The 24,811-nt window shown below is 44.5% G+C and overlaps 2 protein-coding genes across 2 annotated transcripts in view; one reads left to right on the forward strand and one right to left on the reverse strand.

The window, feature by feature from the left end:
- The first annotated feature begins 2,375 nt into the window (after window positions 1–2,375).
- Window positions 2,376–16,509, forward strand: setd2 (SET domain containing 2, histone lysine methyltransferase). The gene is made up of 19 exons (XM_079275720.1): window positions 2,376–6,361; window positions 6,488–6,619; window positions 6,964–7,092; window positions 7,201–7,324; window positions 7,436–7,513; window positions 7,598–7,695; window positions 7,858–7,990; window positions 8,160–8,294; window positions 8,387–8,515; window positions 8,663–9,757; window positions 9,884–9,932; window positions 10,009–10,339; window positions 10,445–11,291; window positions 11,665–11,790; window positions 12,379–12,515; window positions 12,604–12,715; window positions 13,809–13,883; window positions 14,031–14,132; window positions 14,813–16,509. The coding sequence occupies exons 1-19, from the start codon at window positions 2,391–2,393 to the stop codon at window positions 14,972–14,974; spliced, it is 7,965 nt and encodes a 2,654-aa protein (XP_079131846.1). The 5' UTR covers window positions 2,376–2,390; the 3' UTR covers window positions 14,975–16,509.
- A 1,584-nt stretch (window positions 16,510–18,093) lies between these two features.
- The window catches only part of nradd (neurotrophin receptor associated death domain), a 7,378-nt gene continuing 660 nt past the window's right edge, over window positions 18,094–24,811 (reverse strand). The window contains exons 2-6 of the mRNA XM_079275504.1: window positions 22,605–22,737; window positions 22,069–22,422; window positions 20,820–21,027; window positions 20,546–20,688; window positions 18,094–19,918 (exon numbers count right to left, since the gene is read on the reverse strand). Of these exons, the coding sequence (XP_079131630.1) occupies window positions 19,605–19,918; window positions 20,546–20,688; window positions 20,820–21,027; window positions 22,069–22,422; window positions 22,605–22,737 (1,152 nt within the window). The 3' untranslated portion in view covers window positions 18,094–19,604. The remainder of the gene's footprint in view (window positions 19,919–20,545; window positions 20,689–20,819; window positions 21,028–22,068; window positions 22,423–22,604; window positions 22,738–24,811) is intronic.

The raw sequence follows: 24,811 nt of genomic DNA on the forward strand, positions 1-24,811 counted from the left end.
GGCCCAGTTCATTAATCATTTGACTGTGATCAGCTTGTTACAGAATGTCACAGCAGATGTGTCTCATTTTGAAGGTCACAGAGAGAAAAGGAAAAAATAAAATCCCAAAAGATGAAATTACCCAATTGTTGCTCAGCGGCCACATTGAGCCTAACCTAAGGAAAACACACACACTATAATATGGCAAACGGAGGTGCAAAAACCCAACTATTCATGTTGCTTACATGTTAAATACTGGCATCTCTGTGTTTGTGAATTATTGGCCTCTGCGTTTTTTTTTTTTGGCTGCACCAGTTGCAAGCCCAGCAATGTAGACAATTTAAGCTATATAATGCGAGTTGCAGGTTGTTTCCAGGCTTGTTTTAGGGACCCTCACAGATATTCTACGTATAGGCTACTGTATCTGCTGTTTACAGTTGTTCAGGGCTTTAGTTTGGTCCCCTTAATGTCTGCTTACGTAGGTTCAGGCTTAGGAGTACACCACAGTAGTTTGGAAATTGATAGAACAGTAAGATAAGATAGACTTTATTGTCCCGAAGGAAATTTGTCTTGGAAACGTACAGTAATTATGACAGAATCACAAAAAATGGTTAAATTCCTGTTCATCCAATCAATACAGAGTTTCTCAGTGTTCTCTAATGAGTGACGAAACACAAACTATTTTCTGTCAGAAAGCCTCATGGACCTGACAATACAAAGATTAAAGACGGCCTGTCCTGCCTGTCATACAAACAATTATTATTTCATAATAAAATAATGTATTTCCATACAGGTATTGCAGCACTCCCAAGTCATAGCAGCCATAGTGGATTTGTGAAGAAATAATAATGCTTCATTTTTGGTCAGGGACACTTAGCCTAACCTCTCCTTTACTTTTGACAATCGTTCAACCGATGCACCTAAATTGAAAAATGGCAGTTTTTTAATCGCATACGCGAGCACTGGGGGTGCATCATTTTTCTGCTGCACCAAAGTCATTCTCCTGTTATTGAGCAAGGCGTTGGCTTTAGAACCTGAGTTGGTTCTTCAATTAATATTTTATTTTAAACTGAGCTGTTTTATCTTCCTATCCCCAGAACAAGCAGTTTAGCACTTTGCCTCAAGTTTTGGTGGATGCAATATTCAAGAACATCAACACCATAGAGTGCTTATGTACAGTTGAGGAAGACACCCCATAATATTGATACATTTTCATGGAGAATGCTGTTCAGACAACCAAACACATTCATAATGAAAAAAGCACTGTTATTGTCCTGTTTACATCAATAACAAATTTTAGATTTTATTTTTATTCAAGTTACGATGGCCACGTACTCGCCTTTTTCAGCTATTTCATTGGATTGTTCTCCGTGTGAAGTTTGGGATAATCCAGTGTATTAATTATTTTCTGTCACTCTCCATAATTTATAAATGCCAAAAGTGGATAAGATGAAATAAAAAAATTAATGTATGTATGGATGTATGGATGGAAACAGAGTTACAGGAGCAGGTGGTGTGGAAAGAGGAGACCTAACACGGTTGTAGATTGGGCAGCAGGTGCGTCATTAACCATTTGGAGCAAAGACAACATGGTCAAGGACATGTTCACATCCGTTTAGGCTACATTGAGAATTTTGGATTTGTATCCATCCTGATGTTCTTAACCCTCATGCTACCAACTGGGCTCTAGGCCCGAGAGGTATATGTTTAGTCGCTATTCTGTCATTCCAATCTTTCATGACTTAGTCAATCAGTCTGTTCCTACTGACTTCATATCATTGTTTCCATATATTCTTTTTAAATAATTATTTTGAACACCAAGGGATTGGGGCCCCCAGTCAAAAGTTGCAAATGCAGTTTTAATAGATAAGATCAAATAGATGGATAAACTGTGTGCCCCGTGTCCTAATTTAAAGTGTCACATACTATCAGGGGGGTAGGGGGCTGTCAGTCATTTTTAAAGGAGACTGGCACAGATGCAGCAGACTCATTTCCTCATGTGCTCTGTGTATTTTCTTGTTCGACAATGTGCAAATTAACGAACTTCAATAAGCTAATTGTTTTTTTTCTTCAGATGACAGTAGTTTATTCTCGGGTCCTCAGGGACCTCAGTCAGTAGTCCTTATATTTTAAATATGTTGGAAGGATGAGGGTTGGGGTTGGTGTGCTGCATGAACTGCTTAAATTGTTTTCTGTCTTTCCTCTCTCTTTCTATGTTCCCATGATGCTCTTGTCTAACTATAGAGACGAGGGGAGTGGTGCCTCGGTAAGTTTAAACAAAATTGATGACCACGATGTCTAATTTCACGATTTTCAAAAAACTCAAGTTACAAGTGATTTCCCTTTTATTGTAGGTGACGGTGGAGGGCCTATCCAAGGCAGCTTTAATCAAAAGCCTGTCTCCCAGAGTCATGCTATCCAACCATCTCTTGCCTAAAGGGACCAAGATGAAGGTCAACTTAGAAGATCAGGATCGTCAGAAAGTATCCTTCAGCTTTGCACCGACCAAGAAGCCACTGCAGAGCCCGTTCTTCATCCCTGCCAGTCCTGACAAGTCTGGCGCTGAGCCTAACGCTGCCTCATCACAGTCAACCTCAGACAAAGAAGAGCAGAATACGGACAGCAAAACTGAGCAAAACCAGATACCCATGGTGCCAACAATAGCAGAGGCACCTCCTGAAACACCGGTCTCCCCAGCCACCAAACTGAAAACGGACTTACCTAAAATGCATTTCAAGAAGCTAATTCTCAGTGTCTCTGTGACTGAGGAGAAACCAACATCTGTTGTGCCAGAAGAACCTCTCTCTCCTCAATTGGAGGTTCTGCAGAAACCAACAAGTGTAACTGAATTTCCAGTGCCCCAGCTTCAGAGTGTCGTCAGTGTCTGCCCCTCTGAGAATTCTCACATTGAAGCCCCTGAGACAAAGGTAACTCCTAGCATCAAGAAGCCACCTGCTTCCTCAGGAAAAGATGGAGAGAGTTCCACCAGTGCTGAGCAGGATAGTAAGGCAGACAAAAGGAAAACCAGGTCCCAATCTGATAGTGCTCCCCCTGGCTCGGAATCTGATGGAGATTCAGGCCAGATGTCTTCTAGCTGCAAATCAGTTGACTCTAAATGTAAAAGGAACTCTGACAGCAGAAGCAAGGAGGTAAAAATGTCTTCCTCTGGTTCACACGTGGAGGAAAAGGAAAAAAGTTCCTCGAAGCGGTCAGAGAATTATGAAAGGTCTTCTAGTTACTCCAAATCAGACCGTGATTCCAGACACGCATCCTCACGTTCATCTCGATCAGACAAAGATCGCAGAAGGTCCAGGTCTAGATCACGTTCTAGATCAAGAGGGTCGCGGACAAGTTCATCTCACTCTAAATCAGAGAGATCCCGAGGCGACAGAGGATCACGATCCGAAAGGTCATACTATCATGATTCTGATCGAAGATCTCACCGCAGTTCTCCACGTAGAGAGAGAAGACGCTCTCGCACCGACAGAACTCGGGACAGCTCCGACTCGGAGGATGACCATAGGAAGACACGGACAAGGACAAGTGACTCCAGTAGGTTGTCCGCCCATTCAAGCTCACATAAAGAGTCTAAATCATCTTCCTACTCCAAATCTGAGAAAGCCTCTAAATCTGCAGATTCTCCTCACTCTTCAGAGTTGGATAAAAGAACACAATTGTCAAAGTCTGAAAGGACTTCAAAGCGACTGTCAGACTCTGATTCCCAGCGCAAGTGCTCTCCTGATCTGGACTCCAGTTACCGTAAATCTAGCACCCATCACAAGTCGGAGACCAACAGCAAACCCTCTTCTTCCAGTATGCATACCCACTCTCAAGCATATGAAAAACGGCAAAAAAACAGCTCTAACGACACTGAGGCAGATCATAAGGGAAAATCACAGGCCTCTGACAAAAGCTCTGGCTTGGAGGAGAACTGTAAAAACTCACTAAAGAAAACCAGCAGGCCTGACTCGAAGCAGATGACCTCTTCTAGATCTTCTCAGAAAACCAGCGGACATGATAGACAATCAAACGACATATTTCACAGCCCTGGCGAAGCACCGCCGTGTACAAACATCACAGGATCGTGTTCTCGGAGTGAAAAAGAAAAATCTGTTTCCCAACAAGTTGGAACTGAACATTGTCGTCAGGATGTTAAGGATATTGTCTCATGTACTGATAAGAGTTTGCAAGAATCGTCATCCAAGAGATCAGAAGAAGCTAAATCAGATCTTGAAGTTGAGACCTCAGCTATAACATTAAGTGAAAGCCTAACGCATGGAAATGCATCCCTGGAAAACTTGACCAATGTGAAGGATGGCCTCTCTTCTAATATTCAACCACATGTGAACTCAAAGGCAGCTGTCTTAAATCCATGCATTAGTAATGATAGTATAATATGCAGCCAGGACAAGAAGGTTGTTGACTGTTCGCTCGGGCCAAAGTCCTTACTTGACACAGCTGATATACCTGTCACCCACTACGTCCAGCAGAACACTAAACCAGAGACTGTTGAAGGTTTGACAGTCGACAAGCCGTGTGGAACAAGCTTGCCGCTCATACTTGATTCACCGTGTCTTGAATCTGAGGGTCAGCCGATACTTGAGCAGCAAAATATGAATACTGTTAAAAAGAGCAGCAGTGCTAACAAAAAGTCCCGATGGGATATTGTCGGGCAGGACACCTTGGAGAGTGATGATTCACAGAGGACGCTTTGTGCGGAGAGTACGCCTAGTGTAAAAACAGTGATCTCGGTCAAAAAAATAGACTTTTCTAAAGACAATACCCAACAAGACATTAAAGATACTGCTCAGCAAGAAGTTGAAACACATTCCATACTGGTTAAGCAAACTGAGCTCTCTCAGCAGAAAGTTGGCTCAGATGGCACATCCATGACCGATAAATACAAAGACCAAAGTGAGCCTTCACGAGCGAGCACCAGCAATGACCACCGTGACTTGAAACTGAGTGTTCATCAAAAAGCAAACAGAGACGAGCCTCTGCGCCTAAATGATACGTCACAGGACGACAGAGCTGCAAAGATGCAGAGTTGGAATGGCGGTGATCACGAAGACCAATCCAAGGGCAGCTCTCACAAGAACAGATTGAGTAAGAGAGCATTACTTCATCGGCATGCATCAGGAGAACAGAGCGAGGTCAGCGATAGTGACAACTCTGAGTATGACTCCGATTGCGGCGAGGCGCTAAAACGATTGCACTCTGTGGTGGTGGTGCCAAAGAATTCTTCCCTGACAATGGAGTCACGTGACACTGGAGCTTCCGCATGCAGTCTAAGGAGAAGTTCAGAACTGCAGAATGTGAACATCAATGAAATCCCAAATCAAGGCACACAGCAAATGCAGGGGAGTCCCTCCGCATTCACGGAGACCGGTGCTCCATGTGCTGGTGCAAACGAATTATCCCAACGCAGCATGTTGTGTCAATCCCAGAGTAATATGATCGACAGCACCAGTCACTCGGAGGGTTCCAGCTCCGTCCGTGTGCAGCCTTACGCGGCCGGTGTTACTGGTGCCCATGGCAGTGCCACAGATCGCGCCCTCAGCCTTGATAATTCCAGACCGTGTGAGCAAGGGCACACACAGCATAATGTAAGCAGCAGAGGTGAAAGGATGTACTCCCATTACCAACATGATGATTTCTCCAATGCTGACAATGTCAACGACAGGAACGGATTCAGCCTGGGTTGGGATTTTTCGCAATCGGAGCAGCCCAGTAGTACATACCAGCAGCCTGATAGCAGTCATGGGCCACCGATACAAAACACTAAACTGACTGAAACCCCTCTGAAGGAACAGGAGCACAGGCAGAGTAATGCCACCTGGAACCACCAATCCCCAAACACACAGACTAGCATACAACCCTACCTCCATGTGCATGAACATTATCAGGATCTTGCAGGTGAAATTCATCCTGACTCTCTAACTAATGACCACGACGAATACAGCGGGGATAAACTGTCTGACCTCAGTAAAACAGCTGCTGAATGCAGTGGACCTCACGCTCCTGGGTCATCAAGCTTCGTACAAGGGCATGAAATAAGCAGCAATAGCAGGGGCTCTGCTGTGCCGGACCCCCCTAGAGAAGACAATTTCAGACCCCACAGAGGCCGGGGCCCTCCCAAGAAGAGGCGGCCAGAGTTCGAGTCTGATTCAGACAATGAGGCGGAAGCTGGGCCGGCAGGCAAAAGGGACCGTCACGGAGATTCTGACGGCACGAAGGAAAGTCATGTCAAAGCTGAGGTGCAGCGGCCAACACTCAATCTGCGAGACTTTCGAGACGGCAGTAGATGGAAAGAGTTTTCCAGGTCCAAGAAGATGCCGCCTTACTTTGACTTGATTGAGGAAAACATGTATCTGACTGAGAGGTACGTTGTTGTCCAGCCCGACAAATTGTTTTGTTCGTACAAAGAATAACCTCATTACAAAAAAATATTCAAGTGCTTTCGGGCTTGAGTTTTGAAAGTTTTTTTTTTTTAAATGTATTTTTGCAGAAAGAAGAGCAAATCTCATCGCGATATCAAGAGGATGCAATGTGAATGCCCGGTGCTGCCCAGAGAGGAGCGTTCAAGAGGAGTGTTGGCATGCGGGGAAGACTGTTTGAACCGGCTGCTAATGATTGAGTGGTAAGTAGATTATTATACATAAACACAGCATCTAAGAATCTAGGTTAGGATATTGCCTGGAATTACAAAATATATATATTTTGAATTAGTAGTAAAATGATTGCACAATGAGCGGAGAATCTGCCTTTATCTGATTTTCAACTACCTGACAAATGTGTTGCTTTAGCAACAGTAAAACCTAGTGTACCTAGTAAGAGCTGGATAGGAGTCAGTATAAATCATGCTGTTTAACATCCAAATTCAGCGAATTTAACAGAGTTAAGCCTGTTAAAATATGGTGATTTGCGATCAAAACTTTGATCCTGTTAAAGTATATGTTTTGAACTCTGTTTTGTTTTTTTCAGCTCCTCACGGTGCCTGAATGGAGCCTACTGCTCCAACCGACGCTTTCAGACGAGACAACATGCAGACTTCGAGGTTATCCTCACAGAAGACAAGGGCTGGGGTCTACGGGCAGCTCGAGACTTGGTTCCGTAAGCCACTTTTAAGTGTTTTTCTTGCCTGTAACATTACAATGTTCACAAAGATAGTAGTAATTGTGGAGCGACTTACTCCATTTCTATTGTTTTATTCTATTTCAGAAACACCTTTGTGCTGGAATACTGCGGGGAGGTATTGGACCACAAGGAGTTCAAAACAAGGGTGAAAGAATATGCTCGAAACAAGAACATCCACTACTACTTCATGTCTCTAAAGAATAATGAGGTATGGGATGATGTGACACAGTGCATTTAATGTTAATATTTAAACTGCAATCTGGCTTAATGATTCAGGTAAAGTGGTAGAAATAGTTGACATTGCTTTATGTCCCTTCAGATCATTGATGCAACGCTGAAGGGGAATTGCTCTCGGTTTATGAACCATAGCTGCGAGCCCAACTGTGAGACACAGAAGGTACAGGGGCAAAATATACAATCCTCTTTCAGGTTAACTTCCTGAAAGCTGACTTGCCTGATGATCATTTTTATCCCAATCCAGTGGACTGTGAATGGCCAGCTTCGAGTCGGGTTCTTCACCTCTAAGACGGTGACTGCAGGAACTGAACTGACGTTTGACTACCAGTTCCAGAGATATGGGTACTGTTCCTCTGCAGTTGTTTATCGCCACACTTGTATTTTGTGCTGTCTATGTTTGTGTTGCATGTCTGACAACAGTTATTTTGTGACAATTAAATATCTTCAGATTAATGGATTAATAAAGAGTGGTTATTTACCTTTTCGTTTTCTCTTTTTCTACAGCAAAGAAGCACAGAAATGCTTCTGTGGAGCACCCAGCTGCAGAGGCTTCCTGGGTGGGGAGAACAGAGTCAGTGTCCGGGCAGCTGGAGGGAAGATGAAGAAAGACCGCAGTCGAAAGAATGCTCTCACCACGGTCAGTGCTTTCAGTCATATCTCATAGTGTGTCTTCTCATTGCTGTACATCTGGCTGCCCGTAATGCTAAAGTGGTTGCAGGTTCGTCTCTTGCCAAAGCATCTCTAAGACAATTTCTCCAAGTGGAATGTGTTATTTTTGATGATGACATCACTTTGCCCTTCCTCAGGTTGATGAGGAGCTTGAGGCCTTATTGGAGAATGGAGAAGGCCTATACGATGAGAAACAGGTGGTGGCTCTCTGCAGGCTAATGGTCCGAGTGGAAACCATGGAGCAGAAACTCATCTGTTTCAAGCTCATACAGGTATGACCTGAGTGGTTGATGCCTGTTTTATGTTGTTGGTATTTGTTATTATCATTTCCATCAAGTAATATATATATGTTTGTGTGGCATAGGATACTCAAAATCCATCATGCCTGAAGCAGTTCCTGGACCATCATGGATTGTCTTTGCTGTGGATCTTCATGGTGGAGCTTTCTGAAGCAAAAGGCAACAGTGCCAATAACATCAAACTGCAGTTAGAGGTGACATATGCCATTGAGTTTGCATTAAAACATTAATAATGTTGTTACATCTCACTGAAGTAATAAGGATTTTGAAAATCCTCAGACTGTACGGTCATATACACAGCCCTTTGCTGCTTGATCGCTAATATAGGATTCTGCTTACAGATTATGAAGACCTTGGCTGTGCTGCCTATCTCTACTAAGAACATGTTGGAGGAGAGCAGAGTCCTTAGCTTCATCCAGCGATGGGCCCAGACGAAAACACTCCCTCACCCTGCTGAGATGGATGGCTACTCCAGCGAGAACACCTCCCGTGCTCAGACACCCCTCAACACTCCTGATGGGTCCTCCACCAAACTGGGACCAGAATTGGATGGTGACGCCTCGAAACCTGCTGTGTACCGCCGCCTTAAAATCATCAGTGAAAACAGTCTGGACAGCGCACTCTCTGACGCCAGCAAAGCATCTGATGGGAAGGAAGAAGAGGAGGAGGACGAGGATGAGGAAGAAGATGAATCCTCACATTCGGGACTTCCTGACGGCAAACAGTTGAAGGCAGAGCCTGTTTGCGAAGCTGCGGCTCCAACGAAAGGAAAGACGGAAGAGTCTGTGAAAGAGGAGGATCCGATCAAAGGGGAGAAAGAGGAGGAGACGGGGATGAGTTTAAGCAGTCAACAACAACCTCAAACTGAGGAGGCAAAAGAAGAAATTGAGCTGGATTTGGAGAAGGAGATTGAGATTAAGGCGGACATGAGTGAGGGTCAAACGGGTGAAGTTGAGGGGCCAAAAGAGCCTCGTGAAGAACCGGAGAGTGGGGAGGAGCAGACCAGTCAGCCAGTGACAGAAAAGGCTGAACTGGAAGGAGACCAACCCGCCGTTGAAGTTCTCGAGCCAGAGAGTCAGTCCATCCAAACAGAGGTTGCTGAGCTTCCACCTGAGCAGCCTTCAGAGGATATGGCGTCCCAGGCAGAGACGCAAGAAGCTGAGAAACCTCCTCCAGGCAGCGAGGCGCAACCTGGTGAAGCTCCCACTGATGCAGCTCCCACTGATGCAGCCCCAAGCTCTGAGACACCCGAGGCCAGTGTGGCCTCTGAGGTCATTGCGGCCCCCGTGGACCCATCAGTGATAGGAACTCCTTCTCAGGATGAGGAGGAAGGTGTCTCAGATGTGGAGAGTGAGAGGAGTCAGGAGCCCCAGCTCAGTGCATTGGACATTAGTGGCATGGCTGCCAGGCTTCTGGACAGCTGGAAGGATCTGAAGGTGAGCTCAAACCGATTCACTTTTAAAGGAAGACGTTGTGAAACGTGCACAGTAATATTATCTCTTTGCATGCTATTGTTTTCTGAAGTTTGAAGGCAAAGTTTAAGTTTGTGCTTGCCCTTTCAGGAGGTGTACAGAATACCAAAGAAGAGTCAGGTGGAAAAGGAAGCAAATGGTAAGTTTAATCCAAAGCTAACTTTTGGCCTCGGTTTGTTTTCCATTTGATTTTGGCTAACTAGATTTTCTCACAGATCGCAGCCGAGATCGAGACGCAGCTTTGACGCCACGCACAACTTCTGGTAGCCGAGAATGTGAAAGGGAGCGAGAAAAGGAGAGGGAACGCGACAGAGACCGGGATTATGACAGAGACAGGGATCGAGAAAGGGATCGCGATAGGGATCGAGACTGGGACAGGGAAAGGGAAAGGGACAGAGACAGAGATCGCGACCGAGAACGGGATCGTGATCGAGACCGTGATAGAGTCTCTGACAAAACTCCACAACGCAGCACCGAGAGACGGAGGAGACGCTCTGCTTCGCCGCCCTCATCCTACGAGAGGAGCAGCCGACGCACTGAAGAACGGTGAGAATTATTTTCTTTGCGGCGAGTGTTTTTCAAAGCATACTGTAATCATGTCATAGTAAACTTTTTGCATTCAACTGTGATCGTGTTCTCTGGATTTTTAAGGTTTGACACATCTAACAGCAGCAAGACACGGGGCAAAGAGCGCAACAAGCTATCCACAGAGGAGCGCAGAAAGCTGTTCGAGCAGGAGGTTGCTCAGCGGGAAGCCCAGAAACAGCAACAGCTGCTGCAGCAGCAACAGCTTCAGCAGCAGCAACAGCTTCAGCAGCAGCAACAGCTGCAGCAGCAGCAACAGCTGCAGCAGCAGCAAGAGCTTCAGCAGCAACAGCTTCAGCAGCAGCAACAGCAGCTTCAGCAGCAACAGCAGCTCCAGCTCCAAACTATGGCTTATGACCCTGCTCTGGCCTATGCCTCCAGCCCTGGCTTCATTACCTACCCTCCTGGATATCCCATCCAGACATTCGTGGATCCTACCAACCCCAATGCAGGCAAAGTACTGCTTCCTACCCCTCCGGTTGACCTCACCCTGACCTACGAAGAGACACCTCCTCAGCGTCTTGTCTCAGACCTGGGGCTGTCCTCCCCATCCTCCACTTCCCAGGCCACTCCGGTCTCTAATCTCTCTCAGCACATCACCACCACCGACCTCGCCACTGGCAACCCCCAACAGTATTCCCAGCCCACTGTAGCAACTCAGGACGCAGGCGTAGCTGTCCTCTCCGTACCCGCCCAGGTGGCCCCTCAGGTACAGAGCCAGCAGAGCTACACCACTCTCTGGGATCCCACAACTCAGCAGGCAGTGACTGTGCAGACACAGCCTGCACAGCAGTACGCCACAGCCCCACCACCGCCCCAGACACAGACAGCCATCTATTACCAGGGTCAGCCATGCCAAACCATCTACAGCATCCCCACCGCCTACCCACAAGCCAACGCTCCCGTCATACAGGTAGGGGGCTCTTTGCCTGGGGCTCACATCCTCTGGGGATTTTGCTATACTTGTATTTTCTAATTGCTCTCTGTAGTATACAGTGTTGAAATGTGTTTCTGCCATTAACGTGTGAAATTGAAAATGTTTGGGGTCGATCGTGATATGTTACTTTAATAGTAACATCATTTGCCAAACTACTTTAGTGTCTTTCAGCAGTATGTTAAGCTTCAAACAGAAGCAAAGTAATCAAATATGGTTTGGAAAAGAAAGATATCATCTCTGTATGACAATCATATAACTCGTGCATTGTGTATGATAAATTGTTATTGAACGTGATTACTGAATGTCCATAGTAACTGCGTAATCTGATTTGGATTTTGTGTTTCTGAAGGCGTACACTGAACCCACAGCGAGCTACCTGCATGGCCAGCCTGTGTATCCTGGCCATCAGCAGGGAGTGGTGGTGCAGCAGGGAGGCACAGTCACCACCATCGTCACATCCCAAACTGTCCAACAGGTAATTCGTGCACACTCTGTGTCTAAAATGGTGTTTTTTTTACTTGAAACGGGACGATGGGGCCAGACGTAACACATTGGCTGATAATTCACGACTGCAAACCAAATGGATATTTGTGAAGGAAAGATATATTATCTTGAGCAGCGAGAGGTCACATTATAGAGTCACTGTTTTGAGGGATGCGATGCAACAGTTTATTATTAGGTCTCTGCTTTGGGATGTTTCAAAATCTGAATTATTCTGTATGTGATTCTAAGGAAACCTATTGTCTCAGTGTTGCCACAAGGGGGTAGTATATATCTAAATTATTCAGCTCTTACTAGCTACAGATGTGGGTCCTGTCCATGTAATGATGAAGTGACTTTTAAGATGTGAGTAAAGATGGAACAAATAATGAAAAGGACTCTATTTGTAACTACGAATCTAAGTGCAATGCAGTCATATAGGACTTTAAACTACATTTAAACGTGCAGCTAAAGGGAATCGGGTTCTTTCTCCCAGCAAAGCCCAAAAGAGGTACCGTACTTCAAAGAGAAGCTCTGTGGATTTTGCTGCTGATACTCACTCTCCATTTCTTCTGATCTCCAGGAAATGATTGTACCCAACAATGTGATAGACCTGCCTCCCCCCTCTCCCCCCAAACCAAAAACCATCGTCCTACCTCCCACCTGGAAGGTGGCCCGCGATCCTGAGGGCAAGATCTACTACTACCACATTGCCACAAGGTAGGCATTGCTGTGAAGTGTGTTTATGCATCTAGAGCCTCCCTGCATTGTGTTTTTCTATCTAACATCACTTCTCTCTGTGCATTAGACAAACACAGTGGGACCCTCCAACCTGGGACGGATGTAGTGACAACACCAGTGTGGACCACGAATCTGAGATGGACCTGGGAACACCCACCTATGACGAGAATCCTTCCAAGGTATGCTGTTTGCAGTGATCGTTTGATAAAGTGTGCTTCACTTTTCTTTTTTTTTTTGGTTCCCAGAAAGTATGTGCTTTGATGCAGAACATGATTATAGCGTTTGTTCCTTCCAGTGATTGAAGATGCTGCACAAGAGCGATTACTTACAGCTGTGTTTTAAAAGGGGGAAAAAATAAAAACCTCAGGACGACACCATATTCAGTGAGTGTTATGTGCTCGTTGATGACTGGCAAAATGGCTTCATCAGAATCTTCATGGAGACATTCACTCCTCCCCCTGCTCAGCTGTCCCTTAGCCTCAAGGCCCTCAGGGGAGGGGTGGCTCATCTCTTCTTCCTCTGCCTCGTTTGTTTTCCCCTCTGTTCCTATCCTGACTTTGAGGATAATAAAAGCCATCTGGAAGAGCTAGCATTCATTTATTTGCGTTTTTTTTGTTGAATAGTTTAACCACGTAAGTGTCCTTTTTGTCTTTTAAAAAACAAAGTTTTAATTGGGGGGGATTGGGGGGGGGGGGGGGGGAAAGCTTTAAAATAGAGAGATCCATGTTTTTCATGCAACATTTCCCACCAAGAACAGCGACCCGGTCATGGACCATTTCCCAGCAGCATGTGTTTAGACCGGGGCGGTGTTCACAGTCAGCACTACGGCACATGCTCCGCACTTGTAAAGCGTCCCAAAGTTAACCGTTTGTGGATTCCTCGCCCTGGCACTACGTTCGTGTGAATCCTTGGTGCTTGCTTTTGATCCTCACCACTTTGTTGTGGGTAGAGGCAGTCAGCTGTTGCCTGCTTGCCTTTTGTTGTTGAAGACCGGGGCCAGAGAGGCCACGTCCTGCCAGGATATCCCTGCTTTGTGTCAAGTAGCTGGTGAGCAGGTGCTGTTTGATGCCCCACTGGCCTTGATAGCTACCGTTTCGCAGCCAGTTGTCATGTTTGATTGAGCTGATGCACAGGTGTGGCCTCACTTGTGATTTTAATTGGAGAACACGACTCTGCTAGGTTACGTCACTTTAATATGGTTTTACTATCTTCCACTATAGCTAGGAAAGTGTTTTAATCATCTCATCCATCTCGTCTATGATGTCCTTACAGTTTTCCACAAAGACAGCTGAAGCAGACACTTCCAGTGAGCTGGCTAAGAAGAGTAAAGAGACATTTCGCAAAGAGGTAAGCCAGAGTCTTTGTAAACATGTTTTAAATTTCCAAACCTCTTCTAGCCACCCATGCAATTTGTCATTTGTTTGGACATATTCTTCTATTTGTAACTCGTTTCTTTTTCCTGTGTGTGTGTCTCTCTCGCTCTCTCTCACTCAGATGTCCCAGTTCATAGTGCAGTGTCTAAATCCTTTTCGGAAACCAGACTGCAAACTTGGACACATCAGCAACACAGAAGATTTCAAACACCTGGCCAGAAAGGTAAAATTACATTACAGTCATTTAGCAGACGCTTTTATCCAAATTAAAATGAAACAATAAGGTGTTTACACGTCCACGTCTTGTTTGAGCTCCCATTAATGCAGAGAAGTCGGCCTCTACGTAGTCTGAGCACAATGAAAGTATTAGTCAGTGTTTCACTTTAAAGGAAATGTTTTCAAAGTTCCCCTCAAACCAGAACTAAATTGTTAAAACTCCCACGAATTCTTTTTCCAGCCAAATGTTTTTGCACTGTGCTTCTGGAGGAGACCGAGAACACATTGTAAATGTAAACCATTATCTCCTCTCTTTTGTTTTACTCATTCCTTTCTAAAAGCTCTTTTCAACCAGTCTTTCTTCAAAGGGCAGCATTCTTTTCCCCTCCCCATGGCTCCTGGTGTGTCCATGGATTCTGTATGTAGGAAGTGGTTGGCACAGATTGCCACTCGGACATACCACGACTCTTGAGGACATGGGCACAATAAACGGAAGGACGAGTTGGGCTTTGCTCATTTAGAGATTGCATTTTATTGTCTACAATTATAAAGGACAAAGTCTCGATAAGATAATTAACCAACCAGCTGCTCTACCACAACTCGTACACATTGTAATTATAGAACTTACTGTCGTCTTGTTACAAGAAACATGTCTAACTCTTTCCTCGCCTCTCACCGGTCCTCTAGCTGACTCACGGAGTTATGAATAAGGAGTTGAAGGCTTGCAATAATCCCGAGGACCTCGAGTGTAACGAGAACGTGAAGCACAAGACCAAGGAGTACATCAAGAAGTACATGCAGCGATTTGGCACCGTGTACAGGCCCAAAGAGGACACGGAGGTGGACTAGCCTCACATGTTACACTTGTCCTGCTCTAACACAGGAGAAGCACAGATTTGCCTTTCCATTCACTCCTTCATGTTATGTACTGGCCAGCCTGAGCCGTGAAGTAGTTTCTGACTCATATTTTTGACTAAGAATTGCACTGCTGCCCAAGAAGCTCTCCGGGCCCCGTGGATCACGAAGGAGCTCCTTTTTCTCGAGACTGACGGAGACTCGAAATACTCCAGGTGCAGTGGCCTCAACGGGATGACACTGCGGGGTGCTACAGAGACTAATGTGTTCACTGACTGTTTTGATTTTAAGCATATTTGTTTTTCATTTGAGATGATCACCTCAATTCCACTTTTTAAACTCTTCCAGCCCTGAATGATGATAACTCGATGTTCGCTTGGGTATGATATTTATCAGAGTCTCTTTGTTACTTTCCACTGTTAAAAATGGATCAATGACAGAACAGTCGAGTGCTTCTCCCCTCCCACTTCCTTTTTCATGTGCACGCTTCAACCCCCTGACACTGACTCTATCTGGTGCTGCTTTTAACTGGGCTGTGGAGATCCAAGCTTCCGCTCCTCAAACCCTGCCTTCTTAACCACAAGACTTTGGAGCCTCTGTTGTTTTATGAATGCATGATGGAGGCTGAGGTTTGAGTGGTATCCTTATGGACATTCTTACATTTTTCATGTCTCCTGCTTTGTGTAATATGCCCTCCCTGGGATGAGCTTTTACTCACAACACACTTGGGGATCAGCCAATAAACCAGCAGGTTGGCAAGGTGATCAGTATGTCTTTTATGAATTTATGTATTATAACGGGTGCAGGGTTTAAATGCCATGTTTGATGTGCTGTTTCCAGTCCAGCCCCTATCCCATCTTGTTCTACCCGGATTCGTCTTCTTACAGGAATTCTACTGAAAACGAAGGTTGTAGCATCGCAGTTTTAACGGTTTCTAAACATCTTGTGTGTTCTGTTTTTGTTTTTTTTATCACAGTTAAGCAACACTTAGGCCGGCCTTGCTCCACAAACTCGCTCATTAATATCCGGGATTTTTACGTTTGTCAGCATAGTTTCATTAGCATTAGGTCACCGATTTGTTGCCGCCTATTAAATTGCATTAAGCAAAGTTTCAACATGATGTATATTGCTTTATATGTGAATATATTGAATAATAGATTTGGGAATGTTTAAATAAGCAGACACTTTTTAAGAGGACTATCATTTCGTGATTGAAAGTGTAAATAATGTGTAAAATTACAAACGCTGTATGCAGGAAAGTAGGGTCGGGGAGCACAGGGAGCCCACCCACTCACCCGCACCAGCTCAGCCCTCCTGATGCAGCTCCCACATCAGTCTGTCAAACTGAAGACCCCACTCGCTCTCAGTCCTCTGTTGTATTTCAGTGGTGGGGAAGTGTTTCCTCCTTCTTCTTTTTTTTTGTTGGTTTTTGTTATTATTTTTCTATGTACAGAGGAGGTTTCACCCTGTAAGTATTGTGTAAGCACATTGTCATACCGAGTGTACAAACATTTTAAAAGATAATAAAACATTTTGTAAAATGATATCTGTTTCCCAGCTGTGCAATTGAATTGAGTTCACTTGGGTGTCTGTTAGAGACTCGAGACAGATCGTTGGAAATGTGAGTGAGATCTCTGACACATGATTAACACCCGATCCTTTTTTAGATTGGCTACCTCCTCTAATAAGGGATGCACATGGCATGAATGGCCCTACAGCGCACAGTGTGGAGCCAGATGTTTGGCCCCCAGTAAAGGGAATCCAAGTGATCGGCTGCCTTCATTAGAGACGTTCACTGTGCTCTAAATATGGAGACCCGTGACGAGTGAAGAGGCGCTGCTGTGCTTTCCCCCCCCCCTCTCTTTGGTCCCAACCCCCCTCCCAGCATTATGCACATTCCGCAGCCCCATGCCTGTGTGCTCCAGACCGCAGTTAAGCAGTCCCGTCTGCAGTGTGTGACGGCATCTAACACTGCCCTAGGCCATGCAAGATGCCTGCTCCCACTTAGAACTGAATGCAAAAAGATCATAAACAGATTTGAGTTTGCAGAGGGGCGCAGGGATCCGATTGTGCCTCCGAGAGAAAGAGGAAACTTTCCTTCTGTACATTTTGGATGAAGTTATCATTTTCATTTCACCCTCAAATTACCAGATAACTTCCAACTGATATACCTCAGGGTTTTGGATAGGAAATGTTCTTACACACTAAATCCCTTGATTAGGGGTAGTATATTCCAAATATGCCCAAACTTCCTCACTGGGTAATTCATCAAGTGGGTTTTATGTTTCACTGTAAGTGACAAATGTCTTCAGGACTGTGGTTGTGGTACAGTCATTTTCATATACATTAAAAAAAGGTTGCCATTTGGTGGAAAAATAATGTTTCTGTTGCTTTAAACACAAAGTCATATAATATCCAAATGACATGAACAATGCCGGATTTTATGCTAAACTGCTAATTGTTTCGGGCCCTTGGGAGTTATGACGCAGATATCTAAAAGTGGAACTATCTAAGCATCAAACTGATGTTATAGCAAGTTATTTTAAACCTATATATTCATTTTATTTTAGCTGCTACTTCAACTATTGAGCTATCCTGCTTTTAGCTGACGATAACTATTGGCTAGCTGTTAGCCATCCATTACTTAAACCTATTTTACCATTTAGCCTATCCATTGTGTTTCGCTAATGTGAACGATTTCAACTGTTACTTTTGGCTAACGTGTATTTTAACCACTTATCCATTACTTTGTACTATCACCATGTATCCACCAAGCTCACCACCCATTAGTTTAATTAGTTTAATTATTTCAACTGTAGTTATAGACATTAGAACAGTTCATCCATTACTTTTAGTTATAACATTTAACCATTCATTTGGGGTAGTTCAGTATCGAGCCAGGATCCGACTCTGTCAACTGTTTATACTTTAAGGTAACTATTTGAACAGTTAGTAAAACATTAGTTTTAGCTATTTTAATCATTACTCAGCCATCACTTTCTCTACTTGCTTGCTAACCAGTAGACCTATTCAGACACTTGTTACTCTACAGTCTACAATCACACCACAAGCAACTGCACAAGCATGGAGAGAATCACTCATCTACAGCAAAAAGAAGTATAATCTCAGGTCCTTCTGTTACAACGAAAGAGCACTGACTTATTAAGGTTATTTATTATATGAATAAAACTCATACAAAAACACATTGAGGCATACAGAGAGGAAATATATACACAAAACCATACATGGCTGTCATCAAAAAAATATCAAACCATCTGAGGCCATCACGTATAACTAGCACACTGCAGATGTCCGGGTTCTCATAGACTTTAAACAAGTTTTATTCTTAAAATAGTGATGAAATAAATACAAAAGCAAGATAACTTAGGACACCAGCATTGATGTTAACAGTGTCTTTGGATTTCTTTTTGTGTGTGTGTGTGTGTGTGTGTCTAATATGAAAAAAACAAGGTGACAAAAATGGAGCTGTGTAATATAAATGCAAGGAGAATATATTGTCTATTCCTTTCATTCAGTCTTCACAGCCATTACTTATCAAAACAATCAAAATTTAAGATATTTACAATCAAAGATGGTTATTAGGAAGAGCTAAGATTGGTGTTTTTATATTTCACAGAATGCTTCATTTTTGTGTATTCTAATGAGATTCAAAACATCACTGGTGCAGAATATATCCTCAGTGTAAATAACTACCAAGGCTACGTAGTGACTGCACCAGAAAAATAAGGAAAGTACAGTACAAGGCAAAAAACTTGAACAATCAAATGAGTAGTTCCCATCTACACATTTAAAAAAGTCTTCTGAGCAACTGAAAGCATCGTCGGGAATATTGATAACCCTTAGTTTGGTTTCTTGGGTTTCCGTCTCTTTTTAGGTGGGCACTTTGCATGGAAATGATCCCAAACGAGGAGAGTCACATCATGTCGGAAAGCAGTGTTGTTGGACCGTCTCATTCTGGCAAAAATCAAGTGTTATGATCTGAGCCGTATTTGGTTTACAATAGCACGAGGAAGGCTGGTGTTTTTTAGAGGCAGTGGAGGATAAATCTGATATCTGTCCAAATAACATGTAAACAGTGGTTTTTAAGAATAATCACACTTGTGCAAGACATGTAAACACATCATTCTGTTTCTTGTCAATACGAATACCAACAGTCATTGTAGTTCTAATCCAACATGACCAAGTTTCTGCAGTGTCCATTGAGCAAGGCATAAGGCTTGACCAGAACTGAAACCGTTGTTCCCTCAGTAGTGGCAATGAGAGGCCGTAACGTACTGTATATTGAGAGTTTTCATTGCCGCTGGTAAAATGGTGATTTGCTCAGTAGCGATAACCGACACATCCCAGGAGATTCTTTCATGCAGTTGGATCAATGTAAAATCGAATGGTGACATAAACTGGGGCAAAGGAAAGTGATACAAGAATATGTTTTGCTCTCTTAGTAAAAAAAACGAAATCACAAGTGTCCAACAAAGCAATCATGAACCATTAGTGACATCCTCCAACATTGACAGAGGTGTTAATATCAGAGGGCCTTCCTTGTCATTTCAATGAAAGTTCTTCACTTGAGCCTGTTAGTGTCATACGTGTGTTTGAGGAGCCTTCAGACCAAAGACACGCCCTGCGTGGGGCAGTTAAGAGCTGTGACCACATCGGGCCTCTCAATGCGGGCCAGTGCAGAACACAGCAGTCCCAGAGTGGAACCTTCTTTCTGGGCCCAGTTAGAGAGGAGTGTGTGAGCAGGAGCCTCTCCATGCCCAAACAGGTCCAGTTGTTCAGGCTCATAGCCCAGCGCTGCGCCCAGCTGCCTCCACCCCCGGCCCCCTCCCTCCTGCAGCAGGCGCTCCACCTCTTCCTGCCTGTGGGGGGGTAGGTTGATGTACAAACGGCTGTCCTGTTTGCTGTCCCTCTTAGTACCTGTGGAAACACAAAAAAACAATTGTGCTTGTACTTAAAAACGATAGAAACTGCTTTTCAATAACAATAATAATAATAATCATATAATTAATATTAATTAATTAATTAATATTATACTCGAAATGGCATGGCAAAATTAAAAGCATAGGTCTAACGATACTTTAGAATTCTAAATTGCATCGGTGTGAATAGAAAGCTTCTGTGTCATTATCCTTGTGGGGAACATCGGGAAAATAAAGGTGCCATACATCCATGTTCACCAACATGCAGACTTCCTCTTTGATGCTTTTCACTGGCACATTGCTATGTTTCCTGGTACATTACTGCCACTGACCTGTTGATCTGTGCTGGGATAGCCTGAAGCTGGTACCAGGCCAGCACATACATAAGACGTTTTTGTGGGTTTGCATAATATACAAGAAACAAATGGGTGACCCACTCACAAACACACTGCTCAATAGCCCTGCTAGTGGGCAAATACTCCACAGGGTACCTTTAAAAGAAAGTGGAGAAGAATAGTGCTCTGTCTGGAACTGCATTTTCCTTTTTCTAAGAGGCTACAAAGCCTTTCTATTAGAAAGTACCAGTCATTTGAAGTGTATTAGACAAGGGCTGTGTCTGTCTCACCTTTGCTGGGCTGGTTGTCCTGTAGGCTTTGAGAGTCCAGAAATACACCACTGTCACTTTGGAGCTTTTCTCCCTCCGGAGATGCTCCCAACTCAGCTGCACGGGCCTTAGAAAGAGCCCTCTTCTGTTTACAGGATCTCCAGCTGAGCAGAGCCGAAAAAACAAAATGTCAGTAAAGCTACACAGAGTGAGCTTTTTTTAATCGCAGGGCCAATCTTGTTATTTTCATTACATCCATTTAAGGATCAGGACCCATTGCCTCGTGAAAACTCACCATTTATAAGCCACATAGAGAATCAGACCCAGCACCACGGCAGCCAGGACAGAAACGTAGGCCAGAATGTTGTTGCTGCCTCCCTCATCCTGCGGTGTAAACTTATCCGTTCCCGGGGTCGGACTGGTCTCCTCCTCCTCAACACCTGGCCAGCGAGGAGCATCAGACCCACCCAGAGGAGGACGAGACAGAATGTGCAGCTTCTTATCTATTGAGAATGAGGAAGGGAGAGACATGTCAGGGACAGTGTCATTGCATCTGCACATCAGAAACACATTTGGGCTGCATAAATTAGGGGCCTGAAATAATTCCATAGAAGCCTGTATACGCCTGAAGTAATGATAGCCTCAGTCATCCTGGTCCCCTGGGGTTGTGAAACCTTTCATTGCCCCTGTTTTCAGCCTCGTTCTCCCTCCTGCGGTCTGACTATTTCAGGATCAAACACTACACGGTACTGTGCTGACCTCTCGGGGGTCAAAGGGTCATGACATATGGACCCAGAGTGTGTACAGACGACCTTACTCCTGGAGAGCGAGTGTAGCCATTTGGGAGGAGGCGGACTAGTTGTCGGGGTCAGCAGCCTCCCTTGGCCTTCAGGTTCTTGGGGGCAGTTAACCTAAAGACCTGTCAAGCTCATACCAATTGGATTACAGCACTTAAGTGGGCTCTTTTTTCACTGCTCATGTTTCTCAGCTCAGAGAGTTCAGATGAGGAGTGGATGCAGGTGTTGACCACATGTCCCTTGTATTCTCAGAGACCCTCCCACTCCCTGTCCCCCTCCCTTTGGCTCATTATTTTATCTTTTTATCTTTAACTATTGCTGCTTTCCCATGCATAAGATCTGTAAAGGATAAGCGTGGCACTTCTACTGGAAAATTCCATTAAAAAAACAAAACCAACAATGCCGTAGTCCGTTCAGTAATTTACTCAAACAGCACATTTTAGAAAACATTTCTCAAACAGGAGAACATTGTTTGTTGGAGACAATTGTCAGCTGGATATTTGGAGCGCTGGTAAGAATTTACAGCAGCAGGACAATGACTGTAGAATTGATTCAAATGAACTACAGTGCCCGTGTAGTTTTTGGACAACATTGGAGGTGTACGGCACAAAGGCATGAACTATCTTTGGCTACACAGAGAACACTTGTTTGTTTGTAGGATCAACATATTATTGATGATTTGTGCGTTTTCATACAGACTTGGATTTACAAATTCAATGCATTTTCTCACTCTTCGTTACAACTCACCCATGCACAGTGAGTCAGAGTTGGGCATGCAGTGCCGGATTTCCACTTCAGTGTCTGAACACTGGGTGCAGGTCTGGCAGGGTTTGGTGCTAATACGGTCCTCAGAAAATGTTCCCGGACCACAGATCTGGCACTGCGTGTCTCCCTGGGGACCACACTCCCGGATAACACCCTCACTACGAGTGCATTTGGAGCAAGGCGCGCACAGGCCGTGGTTGCTCAAAAAGAAGAAGCCGTTGTCACATTCGCATTGTGTGTTTTGAGTGGCAGAGCAAGAGGCCACCATGGGAACACTGAGTGGGCACTTCGCACAGGGAAGGCAAGGACCGAGACCTTCAGATGAGGAGACCGTTCCTGGGAAACAGATAACAAAATCAGTGTCAGTCTGGTGTCTTTCGCTCACAAATATCAGCTGCAATGATGATACGTGGTGCCATTTAAATCTTCCAGCCTCTTGAACAGATGCCAGAGATCATGAAAAGGCAGGTAAAACACATTCCACATTGCTGCAGTAACATTAGATTTTAATAGCTTACCCTGTGGGCATGGTGTGCACTTGGTATCCTCTTTCCAACAACCCGCCTTCGATCCGAAGCCAGCAGGACACAGACTGCAACACTGCCCTGATTCAGTGAACTGGCCACTGGCACAGGCATCTCCAAGAGCAATCTACAGACAAATAAACGACGGTTAGAAAAAAATACCACCACTGTGTAGCTCAACAAATACTATTTTACCTCTCAGGCCGTTAAGAATCATCAGTCACATGGTTCATATTCAATTTAGGTAGTCGCCAAAAAAGAAAACGAAACAATAGTTGATTTTTTTCTTTGCAAAGACATTTTTTTGCTCAAACAACATGCAGAAAATCAAAAACACACATCCCACCCCTGTGCAATGGAAGAAGCAGGGAACAGGGCGAACTGTAAATTGCCTTTTTTTAATCTTTCTATCGGCCTCAGTTTTCACCATTAAAGTGCTCCGAGTCCTTGTCTGCAAGTGGGTAATGGAGAGCCCAGCTTGAGTTATGACATGAGGGATAGATCAGACATTCCTAACGGCCTGTGCAGCAGGGCTGGTGCCTGTCAGGAGTGGCTGGCTTTAATCAGATGGCTTTAGACCAGTGGAAAGAATAAAACATGAAGGGGTGAAGAAAAACACTCAGAAAAGGAGGAAGGAAGAAGTAAAAAGAGCTTCCGCCCTCCCACTCATTCCAAATCATCGTGAGTGACATTGTGTAACTGTGTGTGTGTGAATACAGTGTATGTGTGTGTTTATTTCTTGACATCAGAAAGGGGGGAGGGGGGGGGGTAATATAATGGAGACGTTTCCAGCCCCAGGCAAGGGTGTCAGTTAACCAAGGCTGCCCAGCATGCAAGTGTCTGTATGGGTGAGAGGGGTCCTTTGAAGTTGCAGGTGTGTCTATACGAAGGTCAGTCTTTCGCTAACTCACTCTGCACAGCGGCATCTAAAACATGCACACATTTAAGGGAGATTGGCCGACTCGGCCTGAGGGCTAGCAAGAGCAAACAGATGTCTAACAACTAACCTCCTGCAAAGGGGAAACGTAACAGCTAAACAACCCACTGATGTCTCTCTTAAGTCTCTGAAGTCTGCCAACAAACACAGGCAACGTGTGTGAACCTGTTGAGCCTCCAACAAAAAGCCCACCAGAAACACACACACACACACACACACACACACACCATGCCCCCGGTACGTAAAACACTGAAATGTTCCATGCTACAGGAGAAACGGCTTTGAAACGGCGCTCGATCGCCTCGTTCCAAAAACAACAGCCAGATTTACTGCAGCACTTAGAGGAGCCTGATGATATCTCAGCAGCAGCCACAGAACCAGATCAGAGGTATTAGGGTGTCAGGGTGGTAGGATCCATCAGGCAGGAACCAGCAGGATGTTTGGACTTAGTAGACTGTGACCGAGTCTGGACTTGTAGCACGAAAGCTCCCCGGTAACTGGTTGGTCCACTCCGTGTGAAAGATGGAGCTGCCCTGCTAACACTAGCTAACCTTTTAGCCCTCAATCTATGCTTTGATAAATATTTGGTGACAGTGGCTCTGTTTTATTTTTACCTCCAGCTTGGATTTCTGTCATCTCACAGGGCCTGGTGTGAGTCAGGGTAGCTCTGTAAGCCTGCCTGGAGGGCAGGAACTGCCAAATGCTTGGCACTCCAGCCACTGGTGCCCGGTGTGCAATAAAATATTTGGTCGGTGCCCCACTAGAGACGAGTGGGAACAGTGATCTACTCAGTAGAGGTATGACTAAGTCATTATCTACTATATACAGTATATGAAATAGTACTTTGGGTACCACTTAATCTTTGTTGGTATGAGAAAATATGTCAGTGTGCAATTCATATCTAAAACACTTAATACTGTGATGAATCCATAAAGTTTACACTGTCTGATTTTAAACTAAATTATCATGAGACGTAATTACCCATAAATCTGCCTCATAACAAAAATTAGTTATGCTTCCTTACTTTTATGCTTTTCTTTTAGTTTTTGTAGCACCCGAAGACAAAATCTAATTTAGTGCACATAAATCAACACTATCCTACTTTGCTGTTGTATCCGATTGTCAAGCAAAGATGTATTTACCGAAGAGTATTCAGTCTTCAGAGAGTCTGAAGGGGAGGGGGCTGCAGTTGCTTTTTCCATTTAGGTAAGAAGCTGCAATCTGAAGGGATTCCCCAGTGAGAACAGAAGGACCACCGAGCAGC

This window comes from Melanostigma gelatinosum, assembly GCF_949748355.1.
Source record: "Melanostigma gelatinosum genome assembly, chromosome: 9".
Classification (NCBI taxonomy): Eukaryota; Metazoa; Chordata; class Actinopteri; order Perciformes; family Zoarcidae; genus Melanostigma; species Melanostigma gelatinosum.

What these genes read in the sequence shown, in the direction of transcription:
- setd2 (XM_079275720.1), top strand. Translation starts at nt 2,391, where the DNA reads ATGCTATCCAACCATCTCTTGCCTAAAGGGACCAAGATGAAGGTCAAC. An exon ending in GCAGCTCGAGACTTGGTTCC is followed by an intron (nt 7,093 to 7,200) that starts GTAAGCCACTTT and finishes ATTCTATTTCAG; the next exon opens with AAACACCTTTGTGCTGGAAT. An exon ending in ACAGCTGGAAGGATCTGAAG is followed by an intron (nt 9,758 to 9,883) that starts GTGAGCTCAAAC and finishes TTGCCCTTTCAG; the next exon opens with GAGGTGTACAGAATACCAAA.